General features: G+C 41.7%; 2 protein-coding genes across 13 annotated transcripts in view; both read left to right on the forward strand.

Annotated features, from left to right (window-relative positions):
* Positions 1 to 17,656, forward strand: part of FLT3LG (fms related receptor tyrosine kinase 3 ligand) — a 152,573-nt gene extending 134,917 nt beyond the window's left edge. For 9 of the 10 annotated variants that reach the window (XM_072110199.1, XM_072110193.1, XM_072110201.1 and 6 more), the window contains 4 exons: positions 3,682 to 3,741; positions 11,992 to 12,101; positions 12,461 to 12,506; positions 15,390 to 17,656. In XM_072110199.1, coding sequence (XP_071966300.1) covers positions 3,682 to 3,741; positions 11,992 to 12,101; positions 12,461 to 12,490 — 200 coding nt within the window. In that variant the 3' untranslated portion in view covers positions 12,491 to 12,506; positions 15,390 to 17,656. The remainder of the gene's footprint in view (positions 1 to 3,681; positions 3,742 to 11,991; positions 12,102 to 12,460; positions 12,507 to 15,389) is intronic. The other variant, XM_072110195.1, reaches the window with a different exon arrangement.
* Positions 17,657 to 21,553: 3,897 nt separating this feature from the next.
* LOC140063918 (excitatory amino acid transporter 2-like) overlaps positions 21,554 to 25,641 on the forward strand; it is a 116,667-nt gene continuing 112,579 nt past the window's right edge. The window contains exon 1 of one of the 3 annotated variants that reach the window (XM_072110190.1): positions 21,554 to 21,768. The gene's annotated coding sequence lies outside the window, so the exon portion shown is untranslated. Of the gene's footprint in view, positions 21,769 to 24,614; positions 24,756 to 25,641 lie in introns of those variants that run through there. The other 2 variants (XM_072110192.1, XM_072110191.1) reach the window with 2 other exon arrangements.

A 25,641-nucleotide genomic window follows, 5' to 3' on the forward strand; every position in this document is an offset into this window, starting at 1 on the left:
AATCTATTCCATTTTACTGCAGGGCCACCTACCTGCTCCTCTGGTTTGAAACATTTTTGGGACTGCCACATACAGGCACTCAATCTATTCCATTTTACTGGAGGGCCACCTACCTGCTCCTCTGGTTTGAAAAATTTTTGGGACTGCCACATACAGGCACTCAATCTATTCCATTTTACTGCAGGGCCACCTACCTGCTCCTCTGGTTTGAAACATTTTTGGGACTGCCACATACAGGCACTCAATCTATTCCATTTTACTGGAGGGCCACCTACCTGCTCCTCTGGTTTGAAAAATGTTTGGGACTGCCACATACAGGCACTATCCAAATTAAATTGTCTCCATAGCAGCCTCCACACGTTTTTTCCATTGCTACCTCCAAAAGTCGTCCATATAGCTGCCTCCATACATCGTCCCTTTATCAAACGAGGTGTGTCAGGCAGAAATTTGGGTTGTTTTCATGGATTCCACATCAAAGTTGTTAACTTTGTCGCCACCCTGCTGTGTTATCCACAAAATATACTGGCAAACTTTTACCATTTAGGGATATTATTTCAGCGCTTCTTGCGCATCTGTTTACATTCCCCTCACCCGGCATATCCTAAACTTATAAGAACGCTACTACACTTGATCTTATACAAAAGGTTCTTAGAAGTGCTGTTTGGGGAGTAGCCTAGAGACAGGGGCTTGAATTGGCGAAAGCTCGCCTGGCAGCGGAGCGCCAGCTCCATGCGCATCATGCGCTTCTTGCGCATCTGTTTACATTCCCCTCACCCGGCATATCCTAAACTTATAAGAACGCTACTACACTTGATCTTATACAAAAGGTTCTTAGAAGTGCTGTTTGGGGAGTAGCCTAGAGACAGGGGCTTGAATTGGCGAAAGCTCGCCTGGCAGCGGAGCGCCAGCTCCATGCGCATCATGCGCTTCTTGCGCATCTGTTTACATTCCCCTCACCCGGCATATCCTAAACTTATAAGAACGCTACTACACTTGATCTTATACAAAAGGTTCTTAGAAGTGCTGTTTGGGGAGTAGCCTAGAGACAGGGGCTTGAATTGGCGAAAGCTCGCCTGGTAGCGGAGCGCCAGCTCCATGCGCATCATGCGCTTCTTGCGCATCTGTTTACATTCCCCTCACCCGCCATATCCCAAACTTATAAGAACGCTACTACACTTAACTTGGTGCAGGCTGGGACCGAGTCTGACCCTGGGGCTGGTCATATACTGCCGACGCAGAGAATTGCGGGGCCTACCTCGGTCCAGGTCTCAAAGGCCTACTATACCTCCTCCCACCCCTCCTCCACCTCCTCCTCCTCCGAATTACCATCCGTGGGCATGGCGCCATCAGTCGGTAGCTCTAGGCACAGCAGCAGTGCCGTCGCTAAGCGACAGCAGGCGGTGCTGAAACTGCTGAGCCTAGGCGATAAAAGGCACACCGCCCAAGAGCTATTACAGGGCATTCCACATCAAAGTTGTTAACTTTGTCGCCACCCTGCTGTGTAATCCACAAAATATACTTGCAAACTTTTACCATTTAGGGATATTATTTCAGCGCTTCTTGCGCATCTGTTTACATTCCCCTCACCCGCCATATCCTAAACTTATAAGAACGCTACTACACTTGATCTTATACAAAAGGTTCTTAGAAGTGCTGTTTGGGGAGTAGCCTAGAGACAGGGGCTTGGATTGGCAAAAGCTCGCCTGGCTGCAGAGCGCCAGCTCCATCCCAAGATCCAACTAACATAGTTGCAGCACCTTTAATCTACTACTAGTTCACTGCCTCCATAATAATAATAATAATAATCTTTATTTATATAGCGTCATCATATTCTGTAGCGCTTTACAAATCATAGGAAACAAATACAAATGTAATGTAACAGAGCACAACATTTGTATGGAACAACAGGAGTGAGGTCCCTGCTCGCCAGAGCTTACGGTTTATGAAGATGATGGGGTAACACGAGGTAAAAGAATATTTAATGGTCAAGCCATTCTTCTTAGGGAATAGAAAAAAATATAATAAATGGAATTGCTGTCGCTTGAACCACTCAGCCGTCATCTTATATACCAGGTCCAGGGTGAATGGGACTGCAAAGAAGTCTGGTGCCTGTTGGTTGCTGGATAACAGATGGGAGGACGACACAGGACTGGTTAGTAGAAGAGTTAAAACTTCATGCAGTTAATGAGTGTTATAGGCTTGCCTAAAGAAATGGGTTTTAAGAGCACGTTTGAAACTTTGGAGGTTAGGTATTAGTCTGATAGTCCAGGGCAGAGCATTCCATAGAATTGGTGCAGCTCTAGAGAAGTCTTGGAGACGCGAGTGGGAGGTCCGCACTAGGGTAGAGGTTAATCTAAGATCACTGGCGGATCTAAGAGCACGGGTTGGGCGATAGACTGAGATAAGAGAGGAGAGGTAGGGGGGTGCAGCATTATACAGAGCTTTATGGATGAGGGTTATTATTATTTTAAACTGTATTCGAAAGGAGACTGGCAGCCAGTGCAGCGACTGGCATGAACTGTAAGCATACATGGTCCCCTTATCAAACGAGCTGTGTCAGGCAGAATTTTGGGTTGTTTTCATGGCTTCCATGTTAACTTTGTCGCCACCCTGCTGTGTAATCCACAAAATATACTGGCAAACTTTTATCATGTACCGATATTATTTGAGCGCTTCTTGCTCACCTCCTTTGGTTCCTCTCTGACACCCATTGGTTTGAAGCCTGAGTCCAATTAGGGTATGTCGCCATGCCACTCTCTAGCCTGCTGCCGCTGCCTCTGCCTCTGCATGCCGTCCCCTATAGTGTCAGGGTCAATTATTGGATGTTTTACATGCTATCTAGCTTCATTCTGTCACTCTGTCATGGCCATGCTGTTGCCCATAATTTCGGCATAATGGTGCGATTATGCAGCCTCAGAGGCATCCATGCATGCTGCCCCTGCTGTTTCCTGTCCATTTCCGTGGTGTTTCCATCCTTTTCTGAGGTTCCCAGGTGTTTGGCCAAGCTTCCCTGTGCAGAGCCTTGGTCCCCTTGAAAAATGCTCGAGTCTCCCATTGACTTCAATGGGGTTCGTTATTCGAGACGAGCACTCGAGCATCGGGAAAAGTTCGTCTCGAATAACGAGTACCCGAGCATTTTAGTGTTCGCTCATCTCTAAAGGACACCTTTCCCAGCTCTGTACACCAAAGTGTGAAAAACAATATGGCAACACAAGAGGTTTGTTTTATAATGCAATAATTAGTTCTGATAAACTACTTCTGTTCAACTCAAAAACGATTTACAGAGGACCTTTTAGGTCGATATTGGACCCTAAATCAACCACAGGTACTAAATCGACCTTTTTGAAGTCTTTACATGAAATTTAAAAAAAAAGTTGAACTTCCTTTGATGTGAGTCTAGACTCACCTGAGATGATCCAGCAACGGTGCCTCATCTCGCGATGTAGGAAGTGAAGTTAAGTAAAGAAACTGTTGTCTGTAAGTCGGGTATCTGTAGTCTTTTTTTTTCAGCATTTTTCCAAGCTTTTTCCTACTAGATTTGCACATTTAATTTGCATATGAAATGACATGTTTGGTTTGTAGTACAGTCATTGATGTTTAGAGTGAATACCTAAAATAAATCATCTTTACCCTGGATTGTTTGAATTTGAATGTTACATTTTTTCTTTCTATTGTTTGTAGCAGGTGAGCATGGCAGTAAAATCAGAAGTACAACTATCACACTAAGAAGACATAACAAAGGTCTGTAAGACTCCAAGTACAAGAGTCTTAGGTCTGCAAGTATAGGCAGTCCCAATACTCACATACAACCCCTAGTTACTAAAAGATCTTTATGCCCACTGCGACCTCTGGTGATTCCCTCGGGGACTACATGTAATGAACACACAACACCCACAGTAAATCTTAATGATATGTCCCACACAGCGCAAAATTATCTACATTACCCATAAAGTAGGAACTCCAACATAGCATGGGCAAGCAAGAAATAGATAGTAATAAAGGAGATCATCTTTTGAAAGGATGAGGGCATAATAAAAGTAGAAGAAAACCACTGCCTAGGAGGTTGTAGTTATGACTATCCACTTTTAGCATGAAAATACTTTTTCTTAATTAAGTTATTCCCAAATTTTGTATTTATTTTCATGAAAAACAGGCTTTTAAATTTCTGTATTTTAATACTTTAACTGAGCAGAGTTATTTTGAGCTGATTCAGTATTCAGCAAGTAAAGTGTGCAGTCAAGATAGACCAGGCCTGACCTCATGGAGATTTCGGGGCATATATTTGCAGCACGATACATCAAGAGGCTTCAGCCGACGGCAGCGAGTGTGCTGTCGCGGGGATAGTAATTCCCCACACTGGCCCACGGCCCAGCTGCCCTCGCCCCCCCTCACGCCTCTTCATGCCCCACTGGTGTGAAGGTGGCGGTGAGAGCAAAATAATCCCAAGTGCTAGCAATAAGCGTAGCGCAGAGATCCTGATAAATATGCCCCTTCAACTCTAGTTTATAGACCATAGTAAATATGGCAGGGTGGGGCATTCACACAGCTACCTACCATTCCAGTTTCCCATCATGCCCAAAGAGGTATGCAGTGCAGAAATCTGACAGAACTGTCATAAAAGGGAGCTTTACCTGCCAGAAAATTGGACAAAACATAGTAAATGCATTTTTTCTTCCAATCCAGTATACAAGATTACAAAAAGTCACATCAAAATACCAAATCCATACAAATTCTATAAATCTTTATAAATATCAAGGCAATCAAAATGCAATAAAAACACAAATCAAAAAGCCACATGAACAACACATGGTAGTGGTCAGTCTCCCATCAAATGTATAGAATCACCATATGGGTACAAAAATTGTCCTTTCATCCTATGTCCGGCCGTGTGCAGTTTACCACTACAAATGGGGTATCACTACACTCGGGAGGAATTGGGCATCAAACTTTGAGAGCATTTCATAATTTTAGTCATTATGAAAGTGTCATTTTTGGCCTAAATGAATGTATTTTCCAGAAAAAGTCAAATATCTATTGCAGGTCTATTTTGTTTTAACCCATGTGAAAAACTTAAACGGTTAATAGACTTAGTAGAAGTTGTTTTACATACATTGAGGGGTGTAGTTTATATAGGGACATACTTTAAGCTGAGTTGTCTCTCAAAATGTTAGTTGTGGCAATTTTCATGAAAATTTGGAAAATCACACCTAAAGTTCTAAGCCTCATAACATCCTAGAAAAAGGAGTGGACAGATAAAATATCATTCTAACATAAAGCAGGCATTCCATGAATGTTAGCTAATTAGCTTTTGGGTTAGTTTTACTTTCTGTCTGGAATGCAGAACATTTCAAACTTTGAAAATGGAGATCTTTTTTGAAATTTTAATGAAGTACAATATGTATTATGAAAACAATCTCAAAATCACCTAGATATGTTAAAGCATTCCGCAGTTATAACCAACTTTCATGAGACATTTCAGATTACAAAAATCGAGTCTTGTCATTGAGCTGAAAACAAGCGTCGATAATAAGGGGTTAAAAACAGACAAAACGATGCCTGCTAACCCTTTTCTTTCCAAAGTTATGGCATTTTCTGTTCTAAAAGTGTTTGACAAAAAAAAAGGTGAAATGGGCAGAGACTAATATCTGTCAGTATATGCCCTTAGGCAGAGGCCAGTTAGCTTGCCCACAGATCCCATGATGCCTTGTGTTCTCTCTCATAGTAATTTTGCATTAAATCCATTTCTTTTCCCAAAAGTAAATCCACTGAACACTGCAAAGTGCACATACAGGATGTATATTGAGACTAGCCTGGCAGCTTCCGTCACATGGAGGAGCAGCGAACATGTAATAAGTAAAAGAAATCATAAGTAAACCATTTTCATGAAGTCTATAGTCTGTGCTGTTCGAGCATTAAAGGTTAATAGCTCATCTGCACAGAGCTTATACTGCTGATGACAAGGTGGGGGAAGGGCTACAGCATGAGGTACAGAGAGAGACAGAGAAAGTTCTGTAGAATCACAGACTGGGATGGAGGGACTGATAGGTAACAGGCAAGATCTTGTACTTCACAATTCTGTCTGGGACACATAGTGTCAATAGCTATTAATTTGTGGGGGAAAAAAAACTTTACATTGACTCTTTAAGGTTCATTCACAATCACAAGCGGAGCAGGGCACAAAATAAACAAGCTATTCACGGACACTGATGTTGTTTCATTTCTAGGTTTACCCCACCACAGTCTTTCTTTGAATATGAAATCCCAAGCCATTGGTAAACTGAGAGACTGTAATCAGGTTTTGCTTGTAGGCATAGCAACATTAAAAGGATGGCAATGGCAAAATGTGTGTGGCTCCTCACATAATTTCTCCTGCAATTGCAGAAATTTAAAGAGTAACTGTAAAGGTTTTTTGTTTTTCACAAAGCAAATGCTCTGGTGATGTAAAACAACTTTGCCTACTATCTTTATTACTTATATTCAGTAGTTTCCTTGCTATAGCCCTCACATTACATCATTGCTGTAATGGCTGCCTCCTCTCCATGTGCTGATAAGCCCTGGAATCCATCACAGAAACAAAGTGTAATTAAAGTACGGATTCATGGGAGGGGAGGAGCTGCTGCTCCCTGCTCACAGTGGGGGAGGTCATGTGACCGTGAATGCCGCAGTGCTGAATTTGTGCAGAACAATGAATGCAGCAGACCTGGAAGTGTACGTAATAGTGAGGTACAAGATCTCCATGTGCCCTCCCTCCATCCCAGTCTGTGATTCTACAGAACTTTATTTGTCTGTCTTTGCTCTTCTCACTGTTTACTTCCCCCACCTTATCATTGGCAATACCAGCTCTCTCCAGATAAGCTCTTAACCCTTAGTGCTTACAGACTGCATGTAAATGGGTTACTTAGGATTTCTACCACTTATTACATGTTCCCTGCTCCTGCATGTGATGGAAGCTGCCAGACTGTCACCATATACATCCTGTATGTGTACTGCACAGTGCTCAGTGGATTTACTTGTGTGAAACTCAATGAATTTAATGCTAAAATACTTTTAGAGAGAACACAAGACATCATGGGATCTGTGGGCAAGCTAACTGGCCTCGGCCTGAGGGCATAGACTGACAGACATTAGTCTCCGCCCACTTCACCTCTAGTGAGAAAGATTTTTGTCAAACACTTTTAGAACAGAAAATGCCACAGAACTGTAAGTAACCTACATATCTCTTGATTTATATACTTATCACTGTTTTGTTACTAGGATATGGCTAGCAGGATTGGTGATATGCTCCAGTGCACACTATGCCGCATGTATACACTGCTGGAGCAAGAGTTCGAGGGTGAATACCGCTGTGACAGATGTGCCCATATTTTTCTACTAGAAGCTCGTGTTAGAGATCTGGAGGAAGATATTGCACGGCTGCGAGCAATTGACAATCTTGAGAGGAGCATGCTGCTCACTGAGCAAGCAATAAGCGGGGTAGAAGTGGAGGGTGGAGAGGAAAGCCAGCAGCTCCAGGTGGGTAGCTGGATTACTGTAACTAGAGGGGGTAGGGAGGGGTCAAAGAAAAGGAAGGCCAACTCTGACTCTGAACATCCAAGCAAAATTGCAAAATTGTGCAATGACGTAAGGACGTCGGTGTCAGAAATGGCAGCCCTAGCGGATCCTGCTCTCCCTTACAGCCGGGGGAGCAGACTAGTTAGTAGTAGGGTGGATGGGAGTGCAGGTAAGCCAAGGCAGCTACTGGTTGTAGGGGACTCTATAATAAGGAAGACGGATAGAATAATTTGTCGCCAAGACCGCCTCAACCGAATGATTTGCTGTCTCCCTGGTGCCAGGGTTCGGTATGTGGTGGAAAGGGTGGATAAATTACTGGGAGGGGCTGGGGATGACCCAGCTGTCGTGGTCCATGTTGGTACCAATGACAGAATAGATGGTAGGTGGAGGAGCCTAAAGAATAATTTTAAAGAATTAGGTTCAAAGCTTAAGGAAAGGACCTCCAAGGTAGTATTCTCCGGAATTCTACCTGTGCCATGCGCTACACAGAGCAGACAGCGGGAGCTCAGGTAGTTAAATGCATGGCTCAGATCCTGGTGTAGAGCAGAGGGATTTGGGTTCCTAGAGCATTGGGCTGACTTTTCACTGGGGTGCAACCTGTTTTCCGCAGATAACTTGCACCTAAATGGAAGGGGGGGCTGCTGTGCTGGGGGAGAAGATCCTAGCAGGGGTGGCGGAGTATTTAAACTAGGATCGGGGGAGGAGGAAAAGGAAGACACTGAAGGGGTAGACAGGTCAGAGAGGGGCAGGTTATGTTGGTGGGTGGTGATGTGGGCTGTGTATGGGGGCCTAAGGCAGTGGATAAGGAGATCCACAAGTTGCAGAACAGTGGTGAGGATATATGTGCCAGTAAAATTACTTTAAATCAGATAAATAACTGTGGAAAATTAAATTGTGTGTTCACAAATGCCAGAAGTATCACAGGCAAAATGGGCTTGAGGCTCTGATATTAGAGAAACAGTTAGATGTTGTTGGTGTAGCAGAGACATGGCTTGATGCATCGCATGATTGGGGTGTTAATATTCAAGGTTTTACACTCTTTTGGAAAGACAGGGCAAATAGGAGGGGAGGTGGTGTATGTCTGTATGTCAGAAGAGACTTAAAAGCGATTGTGAATGAGTCAGTGGTCTCAGAGTGTGAGGGGGCTGAAACTTTGTGGGTTAAAATTCAAAGCCAAGAGAGCTTTGAGAAAATTATTTTTGGTGTAATTTATAGACCCCCTAACATCTCTGAGGAAATAGAGGGTCACCTATAGAAACAGATGGAGCGGGCTGCACAGGAGGGGACCGTAGTGATAATGGGAGACTTTAACTTTCCAAATATAAATTGGGGTCAGGGCTCGTCTTCATCTGTGAAGGGGAGACATTTTATGAACATTCTTCAGGATAATTTTATGGTGCAGCTTGTAGAAGATCCCACAAGAGGTGACGCATTGTTGGACCTTGTGATTTCTAACAATGCGGAGATTGTCCAAAATGTCAGTATCCGGGAACCCCTTGGGAACAGCGATCATAATATAATTATTTTCCTCTTAAACTTTAAAAAGCAGAAACAGGTGGGAAAATCGAAAACTTTGAATTTTAAGAGGGCTAATTTCCAAAAATTCAGGGCTGCAATACAGGATATAGACTGGGATCAGATACTGTCACATGGTGATACTAATGTTAAATGGGAGAAATTCAAATCTATCCTGGGTTTTTATACTTCTAAATTTATTCCAATAGGTAACAAGTATAGACGGGCTAGATTACACCCCTCGTGGCTTACAGCTACAGTTAAAAGGGCAATTAATGAGAAAAAGAGGGCATTTAAAAAATATAAATCTGATGGGTCACCTGAGGCTTTCAATACTTACAAAAAACTTACCAAAATCTGTAAAAAGGAAATCAAATCAGCCAAAATACAAAATGAAAGACAGGTGGCTAAAGATAGCAAAACAAATCCCAAGAAATTTTTTGGGTATATCAATGCAAAAAAAATGGGTCACAACAGGTTGGACCCCTTTATTCTGAAAATGGGGCATCGGTGACTGGAGACCAAGAGAAGTCGGAGATACTTAATAGGTTTTTTAGCTCCGTTTATACAATAGAAGAGAGAACTTCTGACTTGGGTGGTGCCAGTGCGGGTCATGCACCCTGTAATATAGTAGACTGGCTGAATGTAGGCATTATCCAATCTAAGCTCAATAAAATCAATGTGTACAAAGCTCCTGGACCAGATGGGTTACACCCCAGAGTTCTTAAAGAACTCAGTTCTGTTATTGCTGTACCACTGTCTAAAATCTTCAGGGATTCCGTAATGTCTGGTGTGGTGCCAAGTGACTGGCGCAAGGCAAATGTGGTGCCAATATATAAAAAGGGCTCTAGAACTTCGCCAGGCAATTACAGGCCTGTAAGCTTAACTTCCATTGTGGGGAAAGTGTTGGCAGGGTTAGTAAAAGACTACATACTGGAGTATGTGACATCAAATAGAATAATAAGTGATAACCAGCATGGGTTTACTAAGAATAGAAGTTGTCAAACTAACCTTATCTGCTTGTATGAAGAGGTGAGCAGGTGCATGGATGCAGAAGCAGCTGTGGATATTGTGTTCTTGGACTTTGCAAAGGCATTTGACACTGTCCCTCATAAACGCCTGATGGGTAAAATTAGGGTTCTGTGCTTGGCCCACTACTATTTAATATATTTATTAATGATATAGAGGTAGGAATTAATAGCACTGTGTCTATTTTTGCAGATGACACCAAACTGTGTAGTGTACATACAGTCTATGGAGGATGTTCATAGGCTGCAGGGTGACTTGGACAAACTGAATGTTTGGTCATCCACTTGGCAAATGAGGTTTAATGTGGATAAATGTAATGTTATGCACCTGGGGGCCAATAATCCAAAGGCAAAATATGTCCTTGGGGGAGTAAATCTGGGAGAGTCCCTTGTTGAGAAGGACCTGGGGGTACTAGTAGATCATAAATTGAATAACAGCATGCAATGTCAATCGGCTGCCTCTAAAGCTAGTAGGATCATGTCATGTATCAAAAGTGGAATGGACTCTCGTGATAGGGATGTAATATTACCACTATACAAGGCACTGGTTCGGCCACACCTGGAATATGCTGTCCAGTTCTGGGCACCGGTCCATAAAAAGGGTGCCCTGGAGCTGGAGAGGGTTCAACGTAGAGCCACAAAACTGATAAGGGGTATGGAGGGTCTTAGTTTGTCTCCGTTTGGAGAAACCAAGGTTTAATCACCGGAGGCGACAGGGCTTTCTTACTATGAGAACTGTCAATCTGTGGAATAGCCTGCCTCAGGCGCTGGTCACAGCAGGGACAGCAGAGAGCTTCAAGAAGGGTCTAGATGCCTTTTTACACCTAAATAACATTGATTGTTATGCCATATATGATTGTTTCCCCTAAATCCCTTCCTCATCCAATCCCTACCCTTCCTTGGTTGAACTTGATGGACAAGTGTCTTCTTTCAACCATATAAACTATGAAACTATGAAACTTTGGAAAGAAAAGGGTGTGCAGCACAAAGTAGGCATTGTTCTGTTTGTTTTCCTTATAAACCGTACATTTGTAAGCAATATACAGGAATGAAAATGGGGAGGGACTGTTGCTACATACTCACAGAGAAGGAAGGAGGGGTAGGTCATGTGACTTTCTCTCTGTGTGTAGCAGAGCTGAGTGTGTTCAATGCTGTGGATTCAGAAGTCTCCTACAGAGAAATGAGATACAGTTGCTCCATCAAAGCTTTCTCTGTCTCTCTCTGCACCTTATGCTGCACCTCTTGCCCCACCTTGTACTTGGCACTTTGTGCACAAAGCAGAGAGACTGATAACCCTTAGTGTTACTAAGCACAGACTATACACTTCATGCAACTGGTTTACTTCTGATTTCTACTACTTATTACATTATCCATGTCCCTTATGTGATGGAAGCTGCCAGTCTAGTCACAATGTACATCTTGTGTGTACAATATGCAGTGTTCAGTGGATTTACCTGCAGGAATCTCCCGGATTTGCCGCTGATTTAATGAATTAGAGAACAGAATGTATCATGGGAACTGTGGGCAGAGTGAATTTGACTCTGCCCACTGCTTCAGGGCAGATATAGGAAGATGTTAGTCTCTGCCCAGTTACGCTTTAATTTGAGCACAGCTATGGCTTGATATATTTGCCAGTGTGCATTTGTTGGGCTGTGACATTTGAGTTTCATGTCAATAATACCATTGAAAATATATTTTCTTAGTGACATGCTGAATACTTTTTACCCAGTGTTTACACTATGCTTTCAAATATATAGCTAATATGAGGTGTTGTGTAACAGAGTAGGCAACCGAAAAAGTTAAAGCCTTACGAGCTGAGACACAAATTCTGTTTAGTTCATTTGCAGGTTAATTTTCCTTTCCTTATGCAAACTAAGTTGTGGTCTTTTTTTTCCAGAAAGCTTGTCAGATCATTTTGGTGGTGACCTTGTAAACGAATCAAATGGAACGCGTACTCACTTTCCGCTGTTGCTTTCCATTGTGTTCTTGATTGTACTCCTATTTATTGTAAGTACAAAACATCCCGGACAATATACTGTATACCTTACCTTACTAAAGTCAGAGATCATCCTGACCAAAAAATGGGGAATAAGTCTAAATCACTCTAGGTTTGACCGCAGGGACCACCAGCAACAATGTGTGCTTGAACATCATTTCATTCACTTCTAAGTGCATTATTCCAGGAATAAACACAACTTATTTATTTATAAAAGTATAAGAATAAGCCAGCCTACCTTTACACTGCAGATTCTTACAATATAAGAGCTTTATTCTGCTACATGCATTAGTCACTTATCACATGTTTGCCAAATGATCACTTCTAGAAGAATATACTAATGGAAGTTCTCTGATTTAAACTATTTTAGGTATGTAATTTGAGGATTAACAGGACATGAATGGAAGTACAACAAGGTAATTTAACGGCAAACTGTCTTGGATGTTGTCTACGGATAAAACTACCATAAGACTGTATTGTGACTTTAGCTGTGAAAAGACACCTATAGGAATTACCGTCATTGTACTATGAAGGTCTTATTTTTTAGTTGCTTTTGTGTAAAATCAGAGCATTAGAGACTAGAAAATGTTGCAAGGTGCCTTTGCGGTTAATGCAAATGGAGACATGAGAATTATGTAAATCGCTCTTAAATCTCTGTTATCCTGATAGTAGTCACATGGAGTAAAATACTCATAGTAAAAATCCATTATGTGTTTGTATTGAAACGTGTGGCAGAAACTGACTGGCCTCATATTTCTGACTATTATTTATTACCATGCTTACAACTGACTTAAAGGGGTATTCTCGTCTCGGCATTCACATTCAGTTTGATTAATCTTCCATTAATAAACATTTCTTCAATTAGATGTTATAAAAAAAAATGTTCCTGTGTGAAGATAATTTTCCATAGATGTAGTGATTTGGTCCCTTAGAAACGAGATAGCTTCCTCGGATATGGCCACCTCTGCTGAAGGGATTCCACAAATAAACAAAAAGGTTTTGTATATGAAATATCTGAGAATTACTACATGTCCCAGAGCCGTCCTTTAGTAATGATCGCTGAATCCAGGTGGTCAGGCAGGGCTCAATAGTGCATGTCTGGCCACTGCTGCCTAAATGTGACGTGGTCGTAACCAAGGAAGCTATCTCGTTTCTAAGGGACAACATGGCTATGTTTATGGGAAATTATCTTCACACAGAAACATTTTTTTTAATAACATCCAATTGAAGAAATGTTTATATATGGAAGATTAATGAAACTGAATGTGAATGCCGAGACGAGAATACCCCTTTAAGTAAAGTCATAAAGTCAAAAAAATGTGCTGAAAAACCAAACTCGGCTTATACTCGAAAAAACTCACCCTTCCGGCTTCCCCCGCTGCTGGCTATATACTGGGGCAGAGGGCTGGCTATATACTGGGGGATATGGGCTGGCAGACTATATACTGGGGGGCAGTCGCTGGTTATATACTATGGGGCAGAGTCCAGCAGGCTATATACTGGGGAGGCTGTGACCAATTCATTTCCCACCCTCGGCTTATACTCCAGTCAATAGGTTTTCCCAGGTTTTTGTGGTAAAATGAGGGGCCTCGGCCTATACTTGGGTCGGCTTATACTCGAGTATATACGGTACCTAATTTTGTTGTTAATTTATCTATTTGTTTGGTAATTTATATATTTTATTTGTTGTTGATATATATGGTGTTTTAAATATTTTCTTTACGTTTTACTTACATAAATGTACATAACAAGACATCAGCTATTTCTCCATTTTTGGAAACCAGGAGTGGCTATCCCAGTGTTTGTGATACCTCACCAGTGATAGTTATATGCATCTTCTGTTTTTTAACTAGCGCTGGACTAGAGTTCCTTTGGACAAAGGGAGGAAATGATTCTGACCACCCGACATCTCCACCAAATACATGTTCACAATTAATCATATCAGATTTTGTGGATATCATCACATGTAGTGAACGTTTTTTAATCATAAAATCATATTTTTGTAAAGCATCCCATAAGTATCAGACATGTATGGCAAAGCCTCCAAAAAGAGTCCCAAAAAAAATATTCTTCTTTTCTGGTGTCTGGCTTACTAGAGGACTTGCAGACTAGTAATACGGTCATCATTACATTAGAACATAATAAAAAGGGAACTCCCTTTTTCACATATAAACTAAGAATATGGCCTTATAGGTAGAATGTCCTGCACTATATGCATAATTTCTTGAGAAATTTAGTTGCTAAAGTGTAGTGAAATCTTCTTTATTAATATGCAATACAACTTTTTGCTCTTGTTCAGTTTCATCCTCAAATGCCTCCCACTCATCTCTGAAGATTCTTGGCATTTATTTTCTTTACAAAGGAATGCTTATAATGCCGAGAATTTAACATATAATGTCATATGTTTAATATGTGTACTGAAAACTGATAACTTTCAAATCACATCATGCTGGTTGGGAGATACAGGCAGTTAAAGACACAGGGAGAATTCATTAATGTGACAATGACAATAGTAGTCTCCTGCTGCAACAGATTCATCATGTGATGATAAATGTGTCACAGCTTAAGATTGATAGGGGTATTCCGGGAATATGAACATCTATCACAAAAACCCATGATGATATAAATAAAGGAATACAACAATACTTAATGTAATTTGTCACAAAACGGAGCTTAAATAATTTGATTTTATAATTTACAAAATGTATGGCCTCTCTAAAGTGGTTGGAGTTATCACTAAGATGGCCGCCACTGGAAACTACAAGTTCCATGATCCTTTAGTTCTCAGTAACTCCTCCTCCCTCTTATGCTCTGCTCCCAGTGATGATGTAACAGATTTTTAGTAATGATGTGTAACTGCCATCCCTGCACATCACCAGAACACCGGCCATACTGGATGCACTGCAACCAACCGACTACAGCCAAACATAGTGGTGATCACATGACCTGCCCAGGCAGGTGCAGGACATATGATGTGGACATGTGACCAGCGACCATCTTCTGTCCCGTGTGTGCTCTGCAACGGACTGCGCGGAGGAAATTAACGGACTGATTAAAGGGCCCGTAGCATTTTAATTCTCCATTACAGTTTATGTCACCAACATATGGAAGAGGTCGATGTTTATTCACATAAGTGTGCATAATATAGATGCTCTACATCTGTCACAAAGTGTGTTATGATAGACACAGCATGTATTCTGACTGCCTTAATGACATGTATGTTGTGTATATTGTAGGCACCAGTAGTAAATCTGCTCCAATTGATTACCATGATAACCTGTGACGTATGTCTTTTTTAGGTCTTTTTGAAGAATGCTGGAAGACAGAACCAAAACCATACAGTTCAGTAACACTTTTTTTACATACTTTTGCGGCAAATGAGTCTTGAGAATTAGAATCTATGTCGAACCTGAAGGCAACTAAAATAATGAATTTAAGCTAGACCTGTCTACCTATAGCCATCAAAAATCGAGGTTTGGTTATTGTCTAAAACCGTTCATGCATTAATGACATCCTGCAGGTTTGCCTGAGACGCAATGACACTGTCCCATGTGAGTCATGAAAGCCTGTGTAGTTCTGCAAGATCAAAAATTGAAGAGCACCACAATGTCATTATAAGGGTTCTGCTGTGCAAACATTTTTTCATAACAGGATATATACCTTACATACCATGTATTTATGGACTGAAATTTAGTCATACTGTACATTTATGAACAGACCCCAGCAGGGGTGTCACTAGGTCAAAAGATCCGGGGCCCGTGCCCCGGATCTTTTGGTCTGTGCCCCGGATGTCTCGGTGCAGGATCAGTTTCTGTGGTGTTCCCTGCCTCCTGTCACTTCAGTGCCACTTTACAAGGAGCCTGAACAGAGATAATCTCTTTCCTCTGCCCCAGACACAGGCCACGCCCCCAGCTCGTCCACCTTCTTCAACAATACTTTTTAACCCCTTACAGTCTGTGGAGTAGTGTAACATCGTGCAGGATCTTAGTCCTGCAGAAAGTTGATGGATGAGCTCTCCACATATCAGCCTTTCCATGACAAGCAGTGTGATTACAGCAGTCCACATGGAGGAGGGAGGATTCCTGCAGCTATTATGTCAGCCCTGCCTGCTTGCCACCTTCTACAACAGAGAGCTAGCCACTTCCAATTATCCTCCATTAGACATAGTAAGTTATGTGAGGATGTCCATACTGTAGTTGTTGTACACACAGAATGTATATTTCTATTTATGCGTTTCTGGTTATCTACATTAATAGCTGAGTGTGCATGAGGAGAGCTGCAAGTAAAAGAACTTATTCCCCTGCTTACAGTCTGTCTGACATCAGCGAGTGAAGCCAATGCGAATAGCCAGAGATGGGCACCACCTCATATCCTCTAAAACCTTGGTCACATTAAGGTGTTCCATGCCTCGCACACAATACAAGTCTGGGGCACATTTTTATATGATCATAGGCAGGGGTGTACCAAGCCTGTCTGCTGCCTGAGGCGAGCCATAGAGAGACGCCCATCCCCCCCCATATATGTAATATATCAGGGAATGTCAGGACCAGATCCATCATATTGATTTGGTGTAAAAATATAGAAATGCAAAATGCATACAGCGTGCCGCCATATAGTATAAGATAGATAAAGCATATTGTACCGCCATGCAATATAAAATGCATACAGCGTACCACCATGTAGTATAAAATGCATACAGCATATCGCCACATAGTATAAAATGCATACAGCATATCGCCATGTAGTATAAAATTCATACAGCGTACCACCATGTAGTATTAAATGCATACAGCGTACCCCCATGTAGAATAAAATGCATACAGCGTACCCCCATGTAGAATAAAATGCATACAGCGTACCCCCATGTAGTATAAAATGTATACAGCGTACCCCCATGTAGAATAAAATGCATACAGCATGCCGCTATGTAGAATAAGATAGATACAGCATACCGTTATGTAGTATAAAATGCATACAGTGCCCCCCCCTATTTAGTATAAAATGCATACAGCGTGCCGCCATGTAGTATAAAATAGAAGTCCTGATAAATATTACAAATACAGCATATACATACAGCATATATACACACATATACAAACAGTAGATACAGCATATGCACACACTGCACATACATATAGCAAATATACACACATATACATATATACACACACACACACATATACACATATACACACACACACGCATATACACATATACACACACACGCATATACACATATACACACACACGCATATACACATATACACACACACGCATATACACATATACACACACACGCATATACACATATACACACACACGCATATACACATATACACACACACGCATATACACATATACACACACACGCATATACACATACACACACACACGCATATACACATACACACACACACGCATATACACATACACACACACACGCATATACACATACACACACACACGCATATACACATACACACACACACGCATATACACATACACACACACACGCATATACACATACACACACACACGCATATACACATACACACACACACGCATATACACATACACACACACACGCATATACACATACACACACACACGCATATACACATATACACACACACGCATATACACATATACACACACACGCATATACACATATACACACACACACGCATATACACATATACACACACACGCATATACACATATACACACACACGCATATACACATATACACACACGCGCATATACACATATACACACACGCGCATATACACATATACACACACACGCATATACACATATACACACACGCATATACACATATATGCAAAGATAAAATACCATTACCTTTCTTTTATGGTCTTGGGGTCTTGGTAAGTTTGCTGCCTTGTCCAGCGACAGCGGTTTCAGGCCGGGAGCAAGGGTTGGGGGAGGGGGTCGGGAGCGGGGGTCGGAGCTAGGAGCCGGGAGCCAGCAGCCCAGCAGCGAGGGTTGGGGGGGGGAGAGCTGGGACCGCGGGAGCGGGGGAGGGGGGGGTCAGAGGCAGGAGCCAGCAGCCCAGTAGCAAGGGTTTGGGGGGGCTGAGAGCCAGGACCGCGGGAGGCAGGTCGAAGCCGAGAGCTTAGTTTGGGGAGGGTGGAGCCGGTACCGCGGGAGCGGAGTCGGGAGCTTGTGTTTGGGGATGTGGAGCCGGGACCGCGGGAGCAGGGTCGGAGCTGGGAGCTTGGGGGAGTGCAGCCAGGACCGCGGCTGCGGAGTCGGAGCCGGGAGCTTAGGTTGGGTGGAGTGGAGCCGGGACCGTGGGAGCGAGAGTGTGGGGGGCGGGAGCGGAGGTATGCGGGGGTGGGAGTGTCGGCCGGCGGCCGGAAGCACGGAGCTGGACAGAGCAATGGAGTTCCGGAAGCAGCGGGGTGCAGCGGGGGCGGGCGCACAGTGCCAGCAGGGAGCATGGTCCTGGAAGGAGGGCTGCAACACGGTCCTGTCCAGCGGCAGCGGGGGTCAGGCACACGGTGGCGGCGGGGAACTCTGTGCCGGCTGGCGGGGAGTGGGAGCACGGTGCCGCCCCCTCGTCGAGCAGGAAGCGCGCCGCCTGAGGCGAGATACTCAACTCGCCTCATGGCAGGTGCGCCCCTGATCATAGGCACTCGCTGGCTCCAGCCTCCAGAAAAATCACAACGGGCACCTGCGATGTGCTGCGACAGTGGCGTACAATTGCGCCCTGGACTGTGTCTGAATAGGTGCAGGCGCAGGACAGTAACACCATGCGTGGGCCCACGACATTGCCTCCCTGCCCAACCCTCCCTGCCCAACCAGCATAGTTGCCACAGTTGCTCTGTGCCGGGATTTTCAATGAAATCACATCTTTTATATGTTTGTCGGACTAACACACAGCACACATATACAGTTGTGTGTGTGAATCCTAAGGGTGGTGGCACACATGGCATTTTCAACCCGTTTTTATGCCGTTTTTAGTCATGTGTTTTCAGATCCTGATAAGGATGCGTCTTTATCCAGTTTCCCAATTATCTTAATTAAAAACGGATCCGTTTCTTACGATCTGAAAACGCATGACTAAAACCGGGTTTAAAATGCCACATGTGCCACCACCCTACGAATGTATAATTTAAAGGACATCTTCCAACAGATTAATTTCTTATATCTTTGCATGGCCGCATTTCTGTAAAAAATAACTTTATAAGGTATGCAAGTTAGCCTGTGGTGCTCTGCAGAGCACCATCAGGATACACCGCAATATATTTTATGCCAGCTGCGCTCTGAGAGCCGGTGAAATTTGAAAAGAGAGCCGATGACATCACCGTCTCTCAGTGCGCGGCTGGCATAAAATATATTGCAGTGTATCCTGATGGTGCTCTGCAGAGCACCACAGGCTAACTTGCATATCTTATAGAGTTATTTTTTACAGAAATGCGGCCATGCAAAGATATAAGAAATAAAGGTTGGGGAGGGGGGTGGTATGTAATAGTCATCTACCATCTATTTTTTTATTAAATTATACAGTTGGGGGAGTCTTTAGTGTAGGAACATTGACACACAATTACTAAGGGCCTTGCACCAGTTTTCTTTCAGACTTTGCAAGTTCTTTTCAGTGCAAACTGCTTGCACAGGTATTTAAAAAGTGTCTGACACACATTTGTGGCGTACGTGTGGTGCACACTGCAGTATACCCAATGTGACACACATTTCTGCACTGATATGGGCGTTCCAGTGCTCAGTCGGACCTTGCATCATATTTATCATGCAAAGTCCGACAGACATGCATATATGCATAGACATGCATGAAGTCCGACAGAGAAAAAAATGCATATAGTGCCCATTGCACTGTTATTAGTAATTGTGCCCCATTATTTACTCTGAGCATTAGTGAATGTGGGGGTATTATTCAGTGTGGAAGGGAAGGGGGGGGACTTTAGTGTGCAGCATTTTTTAGTGTGAGCATTATTTAGTATGGGTATAACTATGTGGTTGGTTTCTTACAGTCTGCTTTATTAGGAAGTGTAGATGTTTAGGTAGCAAGTGTAGATGTTTCATTGAGGGACATTATAAGGTGGAGAGCATATCCACAGGATATGTCATAAATACATGACAGGTGCAGATGCCTCAGGACCATCTCTAAAACAGGGGTCTGATGACGTCCTGTGAGCGGCCAGGCCAAATGAAAAGTCAAAGAAAAGTGACCACGCATGCACGTACATCTCTGTATTCTGCCCGTCAGTGTGAATGGGGTCAGCTGCCCCCCATTTTTGAGATAGAAGCAGAACCCAAACCTGTGTTGTATCTTTTACATATTCTATGGATATGTAATAAGTGCTACTATTCATAATACTCGTTTTAGTGTGATGGCCACAATGACCCCAATATCACTAGATGTAATAGGTACTTCTGTACTTATCTCCCGTGCTTTCTGTAGCTGTAAATGATATGCACTGTTGTTTGTAGCACTAGCACATGTGGGCGGAGGGTATGTAGAGGAGTTGACACTACTGAGAATTCAATGTATATGCATTGGGGCCCGTACCCCGAATCTTTTACGACCCTAGCAACGCCCCTGGACCCCAGACTAACTGGACTACTGGATAACTTTTTAAAATGTTTAAATTATTAACCCCTCAGACAAGGCTCTTAATACCTCTGACCTCTAATGAACAAACCCCACCAATTGCATAAACTGCAAAAGGTTCTGATCAGTGATGATGGGTGGTCATCGCAGCCCAAGAAGCTGTCATAAGCTACAATGGACTGCTAAGAATTTGTTGTGTATTGTACATAGAGTCACATGTTCATGTCCCTAGGGAGACTAAAAATAAATGGTAAAAAAGTTAAAATATACAATAAAACACGACATGATTCCTCGTATACCACATGGTCGGTTTTTCACGGGCTGACCACAGTCGTGTTTCCCGCTGACCTAAATAGGGAAATGTAAAAAATGTTATAAAACATACTGGAGTGTATTTTTATGTAAAGTATTCAATATTATGCATAAACAATGCTGGTTTATCCGTCAACAAATCATAACAATAAAAGTTTTATTTCAATTATTTTGTTTGGTTTGAAACTGAAATTAAATCAGAATAAAGACAAAGGTGTATTTTATCTTCTATTTACATTTTTTTATAGCACAAACATATTATAAAATGTGTCAATTGGAGCCAAATATTTTCTTCTTTTTTTATGAGAACATAAGAATTTTTTATTGAAATGTTTGTACCAGATTTGTCTCAAACTTTGAGCTATAGATTTACTCCTTTTCACCAATATCACATTTGCTGGATAAATTACTTTGAAATTTCTTTATTTCAACTTTAATTCTTTGACAAATATAGGAGCAGTAATAATGAGGTCAGCGAATTGTTTGCTGTAACATAGTCCAGTATTACTACTTGAAGCATTTTAATCCTCTAACAGGATTCCTTTCAGAAAGATTTATTCACCATCAGTTATCTGCATCCCCTGCTGCCCTTCAAGCCATTGAGGATCGAGATGTCGGAGCATCTAATTCTTTTCCAGATGTGTATTTCTGTGTCTTAATTATTCTCTAGACTTGGTTTCTATCCTTCATCTGTTTCATCAATTCTTAGCGTTGGCTTTATATTTTCCGCCTGGCTATAGACGTGGTTGATTTGACAGGACCTTTTGTCCAAGGTAAGTACTGGTTAAAATATATTATTTTAGCAAAGGTTATACATATCTTTCTGATTTGGCCTATTTTACCCTGAAGGGTTAAATCTCTTTGGGATCCTACTTGGATTCATTAGCTAGATTTGTTACGGATTAATTTTTGATATCCTTTACTGTTTGAGTATCTGCTGCATTGGCTTAATTTGGCTTAACTTCCCTAAATGTAAAAAAAAAAAAATGTATAAAACATGTTTTAAGCATAATTATAATAACTTTTTTTTGTTTGTTATGTCCTTCAATTAAAAAAAAATCTAATTGGTTAGGGTCCTGCAGTTAAGTACGCACTAAAAATATTAAGTAACAATTGTGGGCTTGCGTTCAAGGGCATATGTACAACAAACAATCAAAAAATTAAATTTAGGGTAACAATACGGTGTCAGGTAGACAAGTAGATGCTTATGTTACCTGCATCCAGAAAAGTATTAGTGTATTCTTGACTTGCAGACCTATTGTAGGCAAAGGATTTCAAACATTGATACATAACCGGATGCTACAGTGCATATGAAATGGCATTGCAAATTTACAAAATGTCTAATGTATAAAAGAAGATCTCCAGGTCATATATACTAAGATTATGTTTGTTTTCTAAGAAATTAGGCAATGTGGCAGTCTTCAAATGTACAGGGGCACACTGCAGCAGGCAGGCAATCTGATCTCTCTTCGGCTCCAACTACACACAGAGATGCCATATAGATATTCTATCTAAGCCAGAACAGACCTGTGGCACCAAATATAAAATTCCATGCAATCTGATATACAGTATATTAGCATGCTCACATTCTCATGGTGCACTCCATTCCCCAGCCTCAAATAGAGACCAGTCGGACTGAGCTTCAATATTTTCACAGGGTCATTCCACCTGATGCCAAATTAATCAAAACAGGCACCCCAAGGCTAGGAGTTTCCGGATTGAGTGGTGCCACCTTTCTCCTTACCACTGTGGCGACTTACCACTCTTAACCAAAACCTAGTACAGAGATAGAAGTCTGTCTCTAATGCTAATGGCTGCATTATATAGATAAAGTTTTAAATCTTGGAGAAATTTTGACTCCATCCACAGTTTTGCCACAATGTATATGTTAGAATTTAAGTGTGTTGGTAGTAATTCTATGTAGGACCTATGTGTTATTATATTTTATAGGTATCTATCTGTTTGTGTGAAATGTATTATTTTTACCAAATAGATAATACAGGCGGTCCCCGACTTAAGGACACCTGACTTACAGACAGACCCTTCTGCCCCCTGAGACCTCTGGTGAAGCTCTCTGAATGCTTTATTATAGCCATAAACTACAATAATCAAGTGTCTCTTATTAAGCTTTATTGATAATACTTGGTCCCATTACAGCAACAAAAATTTTAAACTCTGATTGTCACTGGGGCAAAAAAAATTTGTCTGGATCTACAATTATAAAATATATAGTTTCAACTTAAATACAAATTTAACTTAAGAACTAACCTATGGACCCTATCTTGTATGTAACCAGGGGGCTACCTGTATTAAATAAACCACATACTTACTGAAGAGTAAACTGATTTGACTGTTATCTACACTCTGACATCTTTACATACACATTTAATTCTATTATGAATCAGTTGAATAAGTCAACCATTGTATGAAAATATTTTCTAGTCACTTTTCATTTCTATAAACATTTTAATAGGAAATAGTATGGATATAAAAAAGTGGATGCAGATACATAATACAAAAGAAAGATAGGCTCCTAATAGCAATTGATGTCAATAAACCCAAAAGAGAAGTTGCAAGGACATGAACAAACATTATTTACTGTATTCCTTTCGGGTATTAAGAACAGAAACAGTGCCTAACATACTATATAATAGTAATTTATCAGGCACTGATACGGGATAACACAAAAAGGAGAGGACATGAGTTATGGAATGATTGCTATTCAGTGCTGTATACAGGTCAGTGACCCATATAGAATTGAAACAAGTATCAAAGAGAATTCTATAGAGGTTTGGCTAACATATAGTATTGCAGTGACACAGTCTTCTAGAACAAGTCCAAGCTCACAGATTTTGTTGAATTACTTGGGTATAATCCTTGATTCAATAGATCTAACTGATGTTTTCTAACCATATTTGTTTAGAAAGGGGTCTCATTCACAGACACGACATGGAATGAGTAGTAAGGAAATATATGCCTGATGTGTTTTCTACTGGATTGTCTACTGTATAGTCAAGAAAGGACTAGGTGGTGTAAAAGATGTCCAATGACGGATCTTCATATAAGCGGTAGAAGGGCGCCCGGGGCCTTTGAGCTCCGAGGGGCCCACGACCACCGCACAAACCTGGCCCTATATGAAGATCTGCCATCAGTCAGAGGAGCGGTCTTCATCTTAAAAAAAAAAAACCCTTTTCTCCCTGCAACTCCATCATCTCCTCCTGTCCGCGCACACACACTATGACGCGACTGTATTGAGGCCACCTAACGTCATAGTGTAGAGGGGGCTCTGCTGTGGGCATTTCAGTAAAGAGGGGGCTCTGCTGTGGACATTTCATTGAAGGGGGCCTCTGTTGTGGACATGTCATTAAAAGGGTCTTCTACTGTGGACATTTCTGCAAATGGAGCCCCTGCTGTGAACATTTCATTAAAGGGGGGCTCTTTTATTAAAGAGGTGTGTTTTCTGCTGAACTATTTATTGGAGTTGTGGCTGCATTTCCTACCCTAGGGCTTATAATCGAGTCAATAACTATTTACAGGTTTTTTTTGTGGTCAAATAAGGAGCCTCGGCTTATATGCAAGTATTTACCATATGAGGGGGAGTTCAGCTGCAGTGCGCACAGAGGCTGGGCCAGCCAGACGCAGCAGTTCAGATTTTCTACACTTACCCTTGACAAAGGGATGGCAAAATGCAAGTCGGGTTCTGTGGTGGAGTGCACATGTCTGGTCCCCATTCTATAATGCAGCCTGGTTGGTATAACATGTAAGTGGATGGATGCATTTTCACTGTACCTGGTTATACTATGTGTAATGTCCCTGATGCATGGCCTGTATCTATTTGTGATATTTTATAATGATATAGTATGTGCCTTATCTTTCGTATGGAGGATCATGATCTTTACCATGTAAAATTTATATTTCGGATTGAACTGAATTCTGTGATTCTTGTATGCTTTGATACATCTAATGCATAGTCTATTTATAGGTATTTATAGATCTCCTACACTGTCTGGGAGATCTGGTCTGGACGGTAGTCGGGAGGGGGGGGGTGGTTTAATGCAGGGAATGTGATTGGCTTTTCTTAATAGATGGGTTATAAGAGCAAGTTTAAGTTCATCATTAACTTACTTTTAAGAACAGTACAAGATTAAGAATATAGAGTAGTACTTAAGACTTCACAACTGGGCACATGTTGGTTTGGATGCGAGGGGGGGGGGGGGTCCTAGCCATGTAAATAGCCAAAGACCCATGGGAAACTTAATCTGTCAGTGCTCCTGTCCTTTACCTTTCCTGTTTATTTAGAACCACCTTCTCTGCTGGTTCTTGTTGGAGGTTAGCCATATTGTTGAATACCTCACTGAATTGACTATTATAACCTTGAGTCTACTGTATCACTGCATACTGTCACTAGGGATCAAGCAAGCTGACAGTCCCTATAATAATAGATATAAAACAGGAAAACAAAAACTGTAATTAGAAAATAAAAAAACAGATAAGGTTAAGTTCACACTACTGATTAGGATTATTTACATCCATTGCAAATAGATGATAAATAACCGGTTATACAACTGAACATAACGAATTACAAGAGGATGTAAGAGGACTTGCTGTATAATTTCACAGTATCATAGTAAATAAGGCCAGAAAAA

This window comes from Engystomops pustulosus, chromosome 6 (genome assembly GCF_040894005.1).
Source record: "Engystomops pustulosus chromosome 6, aEngPut4.maternal, whole genome shotgun sequence".
Classification (NCBI taxonomy): domain Eukaryota; kingdom Metazoa; phylum Chordata; class Amphibia; order Anura; family Leptodactylidae; genus Engystomops; species Engystomops pustulosus.